We start from the raw sequence: 13,018 nt of genomic DNA, 5'->3' as shown, positions 1-13,018 counted from the left end.
AGCTTCTCTGGTTGTCTTTTCTCTCACACAAACACACACACGGATTCCTATATTTGAAACAGTATACCCCTTGCACATTTGTTGTGATTGCTTAGGTTTGAAGAATTGAGGCTGGCGAGTTAAGAGATTTGGGGGTGTGAGGATAAATTCTATTTCATGCACTGCAAAAAAAAAAAATGGACATTTTTCTAGTTATTTTAAATATGCATAATTTTACATCATAAACCCACTTCATCATAGAAGACTGTGAAAATACTTAATTTGGCTCCTCTATGAAAAGTGAATTGATTTTTTGGTCAATAGCATGCAATTAAGAAGTGAATTGACACCATAGTACTGGAGATCATTCTGAGTTATAAAATGAACCCTTCATACATCATTGCAACATCTCCAATTCAATTAACTCCCTCGGCATCACCACCTAAAAGTTCAACATGTTTATGTACTCTGGGAGTTTGGCCCACTAAGCTTCCCACATGTGCTTTTTCTCCCAGCGGCAAATCGTGCAGAAGCTACTTAGAACACTAATGGGCAAAAAAGAAATCTAGGCCAAAATAAACAAAGTAACTCAGTTAAAGATACTTTCATGGGACATGTGGAAAGGTTGAAATGGATATTCAGTGGACAAGAAAGCCGTAAAACCTAGCAGAAGTTGGGAAGAAGTGCAAGGGGAGATAGATGATGCACCCTCCACCCCAAAATAATAATCATTACCAGAACATTCCGCAGGGACCTTCTTTTCTTTTTGGAAAGAAGTTAAGAACATAGTGAATAGGGCGGCAACCGTTCCCTAAACTATGATGCTTTCACTCTTCCCAAGATCACCGCTCTGCTGGTGGTTGCTAAGTGGCTCTGGGTTGATTCGTACCACCTTGCAAGGAAGTGAACATTTCGCACGGGAAGGGGAGGCGCCTGTGACAGCAGCCCCGGCTCTTCAGCAGCTCCTAATAACAACATTAGATTAGCTGCAACTTCTCCACTCTAGGTTTATTGATCTTATAACATTTTTGTTTTCTCTCTTTTCTTTCAGAGGAGTGCAGTCCGTCTTTTTTTTTTTTTTTTTTTTTTTTTTTATTCTGAGACAGTACAGAGGTGTAGGGATATCTGGCGCGTTTATTGGAAGGGTGAGAAGCGAGAATCCCTTGGCGTGCAGATTTCAAAACAAAACAAATCAGAAACATTAAAGGAGAAGTGGAACTGGAAGGAGACGGGAGGGAGTTGCAGGAATTGGGGATGGGGGGGAGAGCACATTTTTTTTTCTCCCGTTGACTGAGCGATAGTAGAGCCCCCCTGGCTGCATCGTTTCGATGGTCTGGGCTTGCAGGGATTTGTGTAGAGTAGGGTGGCTGTGTGTCGTGGTGTGGCTGGGATTTTAGGTTCTCACAAATGCGTGTGCTTGCACACACAGGCACAGCAACAACCAAACAGAGGTTTTACAAGATTTGACTTTGGGGGGGAGGGGAAAGGGATTATTTTAGCTTTTTTTTTTTTTCCCCTTTTTGCCGGGGTCCGGGACAAGCGAGCTGAACTTGGTCATTTCAAGTTCGATGCTGCACGGAAGATGATCCGAGGAAGGGGAGCGGGGGTCATCTGTGGTTTTTGAGTTGTGTTTGCCGGCCTTTGCACAAGAAGGAAGCCAACAGGCTGCAGGTCGGCTTCATTGCGCAGGCTGTATTTATATATACAGATCTCGCAAGGCGAAGGGGGAGAGAGATCGTGGACCCCTTTCTCTCTCCGGAGGAGTTTGGGTAGAGAAGGGGGGTAGGGTGTGTAATAGAAAGTAGGGGAGGGGGTTTTGAGTCGAAGTGGGGGAGGAGAGCGAAGGGTTGTGGAGGAGGGGCAGACCTGCCTCTGCTTAAAGAAAAAAAAAAAAAAGAAGAAAAGAAAACAGCTCCTTCTGTGCTGTGCAAGATCCGGGCTTGCAGTCCGTGAGTGCGTGCGTGTGTTTGTGTACGGGAGAGGGGGAGGGGACTCGGGCAAAGGTGGTATAGGTGAGAAGGAAAGACAGGAGGTCGCGGGCTGGGGGGCGATGAGGGCGGCTGCTGCTGCTGCTGCTGCTCCTGCTGCAATTGTAAAGAGCCGGGCTTCTCTGTGGCCGAGGTGCTGGGACTCCGGGCTGCCGTTGCAGCCGCCGCCGCCGCCGCACCGCCGCCCGATTTGCCACGCCAATCCCCGGCTGCCCACCACCTCTTCCTCTGCCCGGCCTATAGTGGACATGTCCTACGCACGCCACTTTCTGGATTTCCAGGGCTCCTCCATCCCCAAGAGCATGCAGAAGCTGGTGGTGACCCAGCTGAGCCCAAACTTCAGAGAAGCAGTTACCCTTCTTCGGGATTGCCCGGTGCCCCTCCCAGGGGACGGAGACCTCCTCGTCAGAAACAGGTGAGCTCCAGCCGGGATTCCCCCCCCCCCAGGCGTTTTACCCCGACCCCTGTGAGATCTCGCCTACTCCCAGATGCCCCCTACCATAGTTTACTCCCGACTTCTGGTCTTTAGCGAAACACGTTATGGCCCCCGCTTTGTTTTTATTATTTGTTTTGGGTTACTTCCTTTCTCTAAATTTCCCAATCTTAAAAAAAAAAAAAAAAAAAAAAAAAAAGCCTGCCTTTCAGTCTCTGTCTCTTCCTTCTCCTCCCCCCGCAGTGTATCTCGATCTCTCTCCATCTCTGTTTGTCTGTCTGTGCGTCTGCCTCTCTATCTCCCGTTTTCACTCTCTTCTCCCCACCTCTCAGTATGTCTCACTCTCTTAGACCCAGTCTGACTTACTATGATCCTATAAAGTTGTACCAGCCGCCATCTGGCGAATGTTAATTTAATTTTATTGTTGTTGTTGTGAATATCTGCTGCCAGAATGTCCTGATACTTTCGGGGCTGTTTTAATTTGGGATTCCCCTCCCTTCCCCCATCCTTTTCCTTACCCCTCCCCTCTCCACCCCCAAAATAAAACAAACGCGACCCAGAAGGGGAAGCTCCCCGCCCGTCCCACCACACACACACACACTCACACATGTGTACACACACCATTATTTGACTTATAATCTTTAGGAATGAGAAGGAGCAACACGGAAATAAAGCGACGATTTTATGTAAAGTATACTGGAAGAGACAGAGAAAGCAGGATGTCTTTTCCTTGTCCTTCCCAGGTTTGTGGCAGCTTTGCTGCGGTGTCTGTATCGTGGGTGTGTTGATATGCATCTGCCTATGCTGTATGCTTTTTATCAATGTTGTTTGGTTATTGTCTACCCCTGTGTCATATAATATCCACGCATTCCGAGTATTGGTTCTGATGCATCCACCCCGTATCTGTTGTGTCTTCATCATCTGCAGGATATAAGGTCGAATTAGGGGTTTTTTCCTGTTTTGTTTTGTTTTGTTTTTCTCTTTCTGAATACACTGGGCATAACTGCATTTGTTATGTGCACGTGCTTTACATTTGTCTGCACATCCTTTGGGAAGTGTCTGTGTTACCCACTTGGTGTGTCTATCTTTCCTAACCCTGTGCCCTTCTTCCTCACCCTCCCCAATGTTTTCTCCACCTCACTAACCTTTAGTAAGTAGGAAATCAACAGGAGGGGTCTCCCAAACAGTCAGTGCCATCCTGCCCCTGTCATTCATGTCGGTCTCAATCACTGTCATTACTCTGGTCCTCATTCCCATAAGCTGTGTAGCTATAAGGGAGCCTCTTCCCACTGTGTTACCTCAAACTATCCAGCTGTACCACTTTTTAGAATATTTAGTGCTGATGAAGCATCTTCATGTCTGTGAAATGCAGCTTGAATTGTGAAGGGGATTTTGCATATTTTTAATGAAATGGTTTATAGGGATGAGAGGGTTAAACGGAGATTTTAAAGTGCTTTAAATGTTCTGTTGCAAATGCTACGTCTGATTTCGAGATTGCTTCATACACAACTAAGATTTTGAGAATACGATGTGCTTTTACTTAAAATGACTTTCTAATCTTTCCATTTTATAAATAGTATCAGACTTTAAAACAGTTCCGGATGATTTAAGAAGTCATAGAATGATAGATATACCGTTAGAGGAGTGGGAGCGGTAAAACTTCTGGAAATCCTGTTGGGAATGCTATGGTTGATTCAGAGTCCGGAAGGGTGGAGGCTAATGCTTTGAGTTGGCTGAGAGACTTATTGAGGTGTCTGATTGTTTCAGAATTTTCTCCTTAATTATCAAGTTTGCAACTTTGAAATTGGAATGGTAATAAATGAATCTATTTCATTGTGAAGTAAAATTTTCAGACTTCAGCTTTTTAAAAGGAGGGGCTGAACTAGGGAGAGAATCCATTTTTCCCAACTTTAAGTAAATTGGTTTTGTGCTTGAATTTAGAGTATGTTGTATACAAATTATTTTTAATATACACACATATCCATATATATACATATACACTTATAATTAGGGGAAAAGCAGAGATGAGAACCAGGCTTAAAGTGGAAACTAAATTGATCTGTAAAACTTTTAAACCGATATATAAAATTCACGCTGTCTGGTTTCCTCTTCTACAGAGAGAGGGACTAGTAATGGCTGAAAGCGCCAACCTCCAAAGACTGGATACAGTATCATTTTTTAATTAAGGTAGGGGAATGAAAATGAGGGAATACGCTGAGAAGTTAGACATATAGATGACTAAGGACTGTGTCTCTCAGATGAGAAAAGCATTCACCACCACTCTTTACCTAAGAATTTTAACAGGTTACTTGTGTATTTTTTCCTTGTCAGACCCCTCCTCTCTTCTGTCTCCCTCTTCCCCCTAGGGGCTTCTCAGCCATTACCCAATGGTGCCTGTCTAGTAGATTGAGGGAACAGTTCTGCTGAATGAGGGTTAGGTAGGATTATTCCAAAGATTTAAGTAACTTAGTATCCCAGATATCAGTTTATTGGAATGTAAATCACAAATTTGGGGGTAACTAGCTTGGATTAAATGCCTTTCAATTATTCTCTCAAATACAGAATATCTTATTAATATGCATATTTATTTTTAAAAAATAAAATAAAATTGTTACAACAGACTTTTTCCTCGGGAGCTGACACAGTAAGAGAAAGGGGCCAATTCGTTCCACTTACATACATACATACACACACACATTCCCCCCTTTCCTTCACTGTCGCTGCCCCTTTGGAAAACCTCATCCCTCCCCAAAGGGTAAGAAAAATCCTTCAATTAATTTAATCTTGCAAGCCAGTTTCAGTGAAGATGGCATTCTATAGGATTTTTTAAAATAAAATGTAATTTTAATAATTTATTGGCAGTTTGTTCACTTTAATTGTAATCCACCTCCTGAACAATGTTAATTGGATTGAAATTTTATGCAAACAGCCCTCATTTTTATTATAAAATATTCTTTGGAATTGATTATTTAACACATAAACCCCTCTCCCCTTTTTATAAATACACAAGATGTTTTGCTTTTTTTTTCTTTTCTCTCCAACTTTTTTTTTTTTTGAGGAAGTGAACCATTTGCTATCTTATTTCATATGACCTGAAAACCAGCTAAAATCTTTATTCAAAGAGAAATGCTTTTAAACTAGAAATCGATTTAAGACAATAAACTTTGTCATTTCAGGAGAATGAGAGGAGGGTATAAAGTCTTCAAGGTATATATTTATACCATAAAAGTCATTTTCCAATTTTCACCTTCTCTTGTTATATTGTGGAGGACAACTCCCATTACCCTCCCTTTTCTATATCAATATTTAAAGAAAATCCCACCACCCACAGTTTGTCCTAAATGCTGTCCTTGAGCTTTATGTAAAAACACTTTGTTTCGTTTCAAAATTATTTTTAAACGATTTCCTCGCTGAAGTTTCAGATGATTGATCAGAAAATTTATTAAAATTTCAAAGAAGGTGGCGAGATTTAGTTTTGTTGATCATAGTAAGGAAAAATTAACCGGGTAGCAATTTTTAAAATAATCTGTGGATGATTTTGTTTTGTCTGTATTTAGGACTTTTGTTCAGAATTTCAGTCTTGAGTTTTGTTTTGTTTTGTTTTTTCTAATAGAGTAGTTTTTCCCCTCCCCTCTGCAGGATCGCCCTGTTTTTACAATAAACAAGACGAAAGGGTTCAACACTTTTTAGTATAAATAAACTGAGTGACTCAAGAAGAGTGTATAATTATTTGGGAAAAGCCTGCACCCAAAAAAAAAAAAAAAAAAAAAAAAAAAAAACAATAACAACAAAACAAAAAAACCTGTGCGCTTTTTTCCATTTCAATTTTTAAAAAAGCCGATTCGATGAAATTGTTAGGTTCACACATTAAAATGAACACATTTTACTTTGGAAAGGAGTTGTGGAAATAGAGCTATTAGCAAATTATTGCAGTCCCCTTGTAGAATTTCTCTCAGTTTTCTTGTTGTCTTTTCCAATTCCGTTTCCCCCAACCTCAGTCTTTTCACCTCTTTCTTGATGCTCTTGAACTTGATTCTAGTTTTTAAATGAAGGTGGCTGGTGGGCTAAGAGAATCCCTCTCAGCTACTCTGAAATGGCTAGGTAAGGAAGGGAGGGCTCTCTGTGGACAATGTAAGCTGCTGAGTTTGATCATCTGAATGTGGGGAGGGGAAAACCAAAGAGGGGAGGGTGAACCCTCACTGGAGGATGTCTGGGGTGGACTTCTGGGAGGATTGGAAAATACGGGGATTGGATAATAAGAGGGTTGGTAGCCCACTGGCCCCAAAGAATCTTTTCACACGGAGGAAGCAGCTTTAAAAGATTGGACTGTGGTGGGGGAGGAGGGCGGGAAGAGGGAGCCGCAAAACCAAAAATTAAAGTCAAAAGACTGGCAGAGAGTCTGCCTCCCTCCTCACTCCTTTCACCCCATTCTCCTTTGGGCTTCACTGAAAACTTATGAGCTGCTAGTCTCATGTGGTTTTGCAGACCGGCTTTAAAAAAAATTGGCTTAGGCTGCCTGACCTGAATCTTGCCTCAACATCACCCCAGCACGTGCTCTCTATTTCCTAGAATCCCCCCACCTTTCCTTCTCCTTATCCTATTTCTCCCCCAGATAAGGCACAGAAAAGATGCAAGACGTGACTCACTGGAATCAGGGCTGGTCAGGGGAGGCGGGTGCTTGGAGGGGCGAGAGAGTGGAATGGAGTTGAAGGTCTCCGTACCCTGAAGGGTTCTCACTTCGCTCTCTGCCTAACATCAGCATCCTTAACTGCCTGCCCATCCCCTTCTCCCTTTTCCTGGACCCCAGCTCAGCATGACACCTCTCTCATTAGAGCCCCTCTTAAGTATTTTATTCTTTGTGTTAAAAGCTTGTGGTAGTGTTAATGGGGCTGGGGGTGTAATAGGAAAAGTTGACAAGTCACTGAAGATAGAAAATAGTAAGGGAGAAAAAAATCAGGCGCTCCCCAAGCCCTGTTTCTATCTCTCCTTTATCATTTCTTCTTGGAACCCCTTAGGGATCAGGCTTTAGCAAGGCCAGCTTCCCCCCCCCCCCCCCCAACAAAAAGAGTTAGGCTGGTGTCAAAGTGCTGGTGTATGGAAGTGAAATTAAATATGTGTGTGTGTGTTTGGCACCTCATCTTGACTTTGTTATTGTTATTATTCTGGTATCCTTAATATTATAATTGTTTGGGGTGTTTTTATTTTTCTTTTTTTTAGTTAAAGCCCAAAAAGGGAATCATAGACCACCTCCTCAATTACTAAGTTCTAACAGACAGACTAGACTTCCAGATACTTTAGGAACATCTTAGAGCCTCCATTTTGCCTTTTCCATCTCCAGGTCACTGACTTACTTTTATGAGTCTTCATAGCATTATTTTTCTTTTGTATTTCTTTTACTTTTGCCTTTGAGTAGAACAATAGGGACATGGGGGGAAAACTGTTGCAGAGATTTTTTTAAATTTTATTTTTTTATTTATTTTCTCTTCATCTCCCATACAGATGTACCCAGATAACTAAAGAGCAAAATAGTTGTCAAGTTGAAAGAATCTATGGGTGTGGTATTGTACCAGGTTAGAGCAAAGGGTATCTGGTCCCCTAGCCGCAAAATCACTACCATCCAGTTTAGGGCTCTGAAGAAGTAGGGGAGAATATTATGTGGGCCAGCATTAGAATAAGGTTTTAGGGTATTGAACTAGTATTGGAATGGGAAGGGTTAATTTTGAGAAACTAGGCAAAGGGGAGAAAATACCAGGTACAACAGTAGTAACCCTCTCCTTCCCACCCCAAAAAAAAAAAATCCTCTTTTCTTACTCTATTTCTATAAGCCTTTCCTTGAAGCTGTCTTTGCATCCCAAAGCAGAGATACCAATCAACCCTGCAACTTGGCTATCATCAGGTCTCTCTGTGATGTCCTGAAAGGCCATGGTCTTTTTTAGAAGTCAGTCTTTCCTTTCTTTTATCTTTTTTTCTCCCTTTCTTTTTTGGGGGCGAAGATGGGGTAGGATAGACAGTAGATTAGGTGAGAATGGACCTTGAAAACTGTAAATTTAAGGACAAAATGGCAGATGTTTTTCTTCTCTAAAAATAGAATGTAGTTATCTTGGGCCAAATTAGAAAAGGGGAGGGGGGGCGAGAATCATCATTTTAACCACTTTCTATTCTTCTACATCAGATGTAGGAAATGCAGTATCAGGTTAAGACGACCTTATATGTGTTCTGCTGACTTCCGAAACCAACCTAACAGAAACAAATAATTTTATGAGCTCTTTATATTATTGTATAAGGGAATGTTAATGTTTATATCTATATATCCAGTATGGAAACACATAGAATTTTTAAGTACAGGGTTTATTGGCTTTATTTTAATATTACTTGTCCCCCTTGCCCTGAACACTTTAGCTTACTATGACAATTAGAAATGAATCCTTTGGAAATGACATACTTACACAGATTTCTGCATGCCACCAGACACTGTAATCTTTTCATTTTACTACAAGTGGAAATGGTATTTTTAAGGCTTTTCAGTAACATGCCTGAGCTGTCTCCTGACATTTTCTAATTCTAGTTATCTCATTCTTTTTTTTCCTTATGTATCAAGATATTTTTGTTATGAGCTCTACTAAGATGAAAAGTTTGTATAAAAATAAAGCCCCTCCAATTAAATTAAGTCCTGATACCAAAATGAAAGTAATCATCTTATTTTAATCATGTTAAATCTCTGCCTCTCTTTGGGAAAAAGAAGAATATATATGTGTATGTGTGTGTGTGTGTGCGTGTGTGTGTGTGTGTGTGTGTGTGTGTGTATATATATATATATATATATATATATATATATATATATATATATAGAAAGAGAACTGACATTCCTTTTCATCTGGAAAAGATTAAAAAGCACCGAGTATTCAACATTTCAAATGTTTATGAGGTTATTTTGATTTAATTAATCAAATTGTTTATTTTTTATGCTGGAATTTTAAAAATCAAAAAGAAAATTTGTTTTAACCACTCCCAACAGTTTTTAAAGCTTCTCCACAGTAACATGCTACAGCCAATGACCTTGCACATCACATCAATCCTGAATAATATCCTTGTCATTAATATTATCTGAAGTATTAATTTGTTGCCAAAATCAATACAAGTCTACTTCTTTATATATGTTTTATCCCATAGTGTTGCCTTTATGTCTTTGGTAAGAGGTCTATTAATTTCCAACCCATATCCACATAGGAAATTTCTATGTTGTATAAAGCTTAGGAAGACTTAGAGGCTTTTTTTTTTCCTTAAAAAAAATTGGCATGCTGGGGGAAAATAACTTCTTGAGTTTTAAAATTATGTGGAACAATTTCTAGGCTGATGAAACCATAAAGTATGCCAAATGCTTGATTGAAAATCACTGTTGTACTAATGTGTGTTTAATTTCCTTTTCAGTTTCAACAGCAGGACTGAGTTGTTGGGGGGGGGGGGAAGGTGTTTGTTTGGGGGACTCTTTCCCCAAATCCATCTGAATATATATTGTGATTACCCCTTCCTTAATAGATTAAATCAGAAAAAAATTTCTACATGATAGCTAAAATTCTTAAGGAAGAAAATATCTTAACCTATTTTTGTTTTCTTCTAGATTTGTTGGCGTTAATGCATCTGACATAAACTACTCAGCTGGTCGGTATAGCACTTCGGTTAAGATCCCATTTGATGCAGGTTTTGAAGGTATCGGAGAGGTAGTAGCCTTAGGCCTTACTGCTAGTGCCAAATTCACGATTGGCCAAGCTGTGGCTTACATGACACCTGGTTCTTTTGCTGAGTATACAGTTGTGCCCGCCAAAATTGCAATGCCAGTGCCCTCTGTGAAACCCGAGTACCTTACCTTGCTTATAAGTGGTACTACCGCATACATCAGTCTGAAGGAGCTTGGAGAATTGTCTGAAGGGAAGAAAGTTTTGGTGACGGCCGCAGCTGGGGGGACTGGACAGTTTGCTGTGCAGCTTGCAAAGAAGGCAAAATGCCATGTAATTGGAACCTGCTCCTCTGCTGAAAAGTCTGGTTTTCTGAAATCTCTCGGCTGTGACCTTCCCATCAACTATAAGACTGAGAATGTTGGGGCTGTCCTTAAAAGAGAGTACCCAGAAGGTGTGGATGTAGTGTATGAATCTGTTGGTGGAGAGATGTTTGACTTGGCTGTCAACGCCTTAGCTATCAAAGGGCGCTTGATAATTATTGGGTTTATCTCTGGCTACCAAAATCCTACTGGCCTTTCGCCTGTTAAAGCAGGGAGTTTGCCAGGGAAACTGCTGAAGAAATCCGCCAGTGTCCACGGTTTCTTCTTGAACCATTACTTTTCTGAATACCAAAAGGCCATGGACCACTTGCTCAAGATGTATGAAAGTCAAAAACTGGTTTGTGAGGTGGACCTTGGAGACTCGTCTCCAGAGGGCAAGTTTACTGGCTTGGAGTCTGTATTCCGTGCTGTAGATTACATGTACATGAGAAAAAACACTGGAAAAATTGTAGTTGAATTACCTCACTCTGTCAACAGTAAGCTGTAAAAACAGAACAATGATATAAATCAAAAGAGAAAGAAAATGGGCACTTTATGCCCCAGAATTACTAAAAAACAATTTATTTTAGTTGGTAATGGATAGAATATTAAAAATTAAAAAAAAAGCAATAAGGTGTTAATGAACAGGGTTCTCTCTTTTCTCGCTTAAAGGAGGAGTTTAAATAAAATGTGTCATGTCAGTAGCTGAAAATATTAAGTGCCTTGACGCCTTAGCTTACATACTTAAAATCTCAACCAGTTTCATCCCAATTTCATCTAGGAATCTAATATTTCCTGATGCACAATCTGATCAGTCTTTCTTCAGATTTATGAGATTTAAAAAATAATTTTAAAAACACATTTTGCCTTTTATTTTCCTAAGGTGCCATTTAACATTCATGCTAAAAAAAAAAAAAAAAAAAAAGGTATTTTGGTTATAGGTAAAAAACTGTTCTACACTTGAAAGTCACTAATATTGAAGGGGGGGGTTCTTAGCATTGGAGAAATTGATAAATAAAAATTGATTCAAATATAAATTTGGAGATTCCCAAGAAAAGTGAAACTGATTATCTTGGAAATGCATACATGTAACCACAAGTGTCCTTCTGAAGTTTAGCATGGTATTATTTACACTTAACTTGAAGATATTTGGAAGAGGAAATTTTGCTTTTAAAAAATAGTTTTGAAAATTTATTGTAAAGAATACATTCTGTAAAATTACAAAAAAATAAAAAATTTATAAAATTTCGTATCAACAGGAGGAAAATATGTTATATGTTTTTAGACAGCACCAGTTACTAACCACAGCTTTATATATTTCTATTATTGACAGTATTATGATTTAATCCCTTCCCCCATAGTAAATTTTGTTCTAAAATTATTTTTGATCATTTAACTTCCTATTATGCACATAGCTCTTTAATATACTGATGTCCAAGAACAAAAAAAAAAAATATTGATACTGATTGCTTTTATAAATACATGTGGGTGTATACACCCACATGTATTTATAAAAGCAATCAGTAGCAATATTTTTTTTTTTTGTTCTTGGACATCAGTATATTAAAGAGCTATGTGCATAATAGGAAGTTAAATGATCAAAAATAATTTTAGAACAAAATTTACTATGGGGGAAGGGATTAAATCATAATACTGTCAATAATAGAAATATATAAAGCTGTGGTTAGTAACTGGTGCTGTCTGTTCCAGTAGCCCAAAATGCCATTTTTTGATGTCGGTAAGAAGGAATGTATCCTTTCACTCACCACAGCACTTACTGCAGCCACCTACCTCTTATGGCAAGTAACAATGGATGTGATATCAGAAGCTGGTTATATACTTCCATCTCTTCTAACTCACACATGTCTGGAGCTCCTGGACTTGCCTTTAACCTTCAGCACACTAATGAACTTGCTTCTAATTTAATTGTTGTGCTGGAATTTCACAATGCCTTTCCAGAGTGAGGTAGATCTTTGCCAGGTCATCATAATTTTTTTTTAAAGTATTTTAGTGAAGTGTAACTGTCATATCATAGGCAGTATAATTAAAGTTGCCCAGAGAAAACTTTGTAGCCATATTTGAAAATATTATTTTCTTTCCTTCAATCTGAGAAGGAAAGAAATTCTCCTGCTGAATGGCTGTTAGTATCTATTTTACAAGATTTACTCATTTTCAGGTACCTAATGTAGCTGCTAGCATGCATGCACAACAATACAATTTATATGGTAAATGGAACCAAATAATGGCTTCACTGAATGTTATGGCTGCACTGAAGGGAAATGTCACGGTAAATAGCTGCCAAATTATGGATCACGCCGAAGTGTCACAACTGCACTAAAGACAAATAGCACTAGAGGCTATTGCCACTGTGACGCTTTTGAGTTATGAAGAAGAGGAGCAGCCTCATGTGAGGCTCTTTGTGTGCTCATTATAGCAAAGGGTTACTGGTGCAATGTACAAGAAAACCCCATCCAATGTGGAGGTTGGTTATTAATCTGTCCCTTTCAGATCTAACAGCTGTAGCAAAACGGAGAGAGTCTCTGCTTTCTTTGCGTTTAGACACACAAACAAAGGGGGGGAAAA

The 13,018-nt window shown here is 39.5% G+C and overlaps 1 protein-coding gene across 2 annotated transcripts; it reads left to right on the top strand.

Annotated features, from left to right (window-relative positions):
- Window positions 1–876: 876 nt before the first annotated feature.
- Window positions 877–11,693, top strand: ZADH2 (zinc binding alcohol dehydrogenase domain containing 2). 2 transcript variants are annotated; one of them, XM_003760107.4, is made up of 2 exons: window positions 877–2,382; window positions 10,019–11,693. In XM_003760107.4, exons 1-2 carry the CDS (start codon window positions 2,030–2,032, stop codon window positions 10,941–10,943), a joined length of 1,278 nt encoding a protein of 425 aa, XP_003760155.2. In that variant the 5' UTR covers window positions 877–2,029; the 3' UTR covers window positions 10,944–11,693. The 2 variants fall into 2 exon arrangements, with proteins under 2 accessions (XP_003760155.2, XP_031802573.1); XM_031946713.1 differs by lacking the exon at window positions 877–2,382 and adding an exon at window positions 2,972–3,143.
- The last annotated feature ends 1,325 nt before the right edge of the window (window positions 11,694–13,018 follow it).

The sequence above is a fragment of the Sarcophilus harrisii genome, chromosome 1 (genome assembly GCF_902635505.1).
Source record: "Sarcophilus harrisii chromosome 1, mSarHar1.11, whole genome shotgun sequence".
Lineage (NCBI taxonomy): Eukaryota > Metazoa > Chordata > Mammalia > Dasyuromorphia > Dasyuridae > Sarcophilus > Sarcophilus harrisii.
The sequence above is the reverse complement of the archived record's forward strand: the minus strand, read 5'-3'. Positions and strand labels throughout refer to the sequence as shown.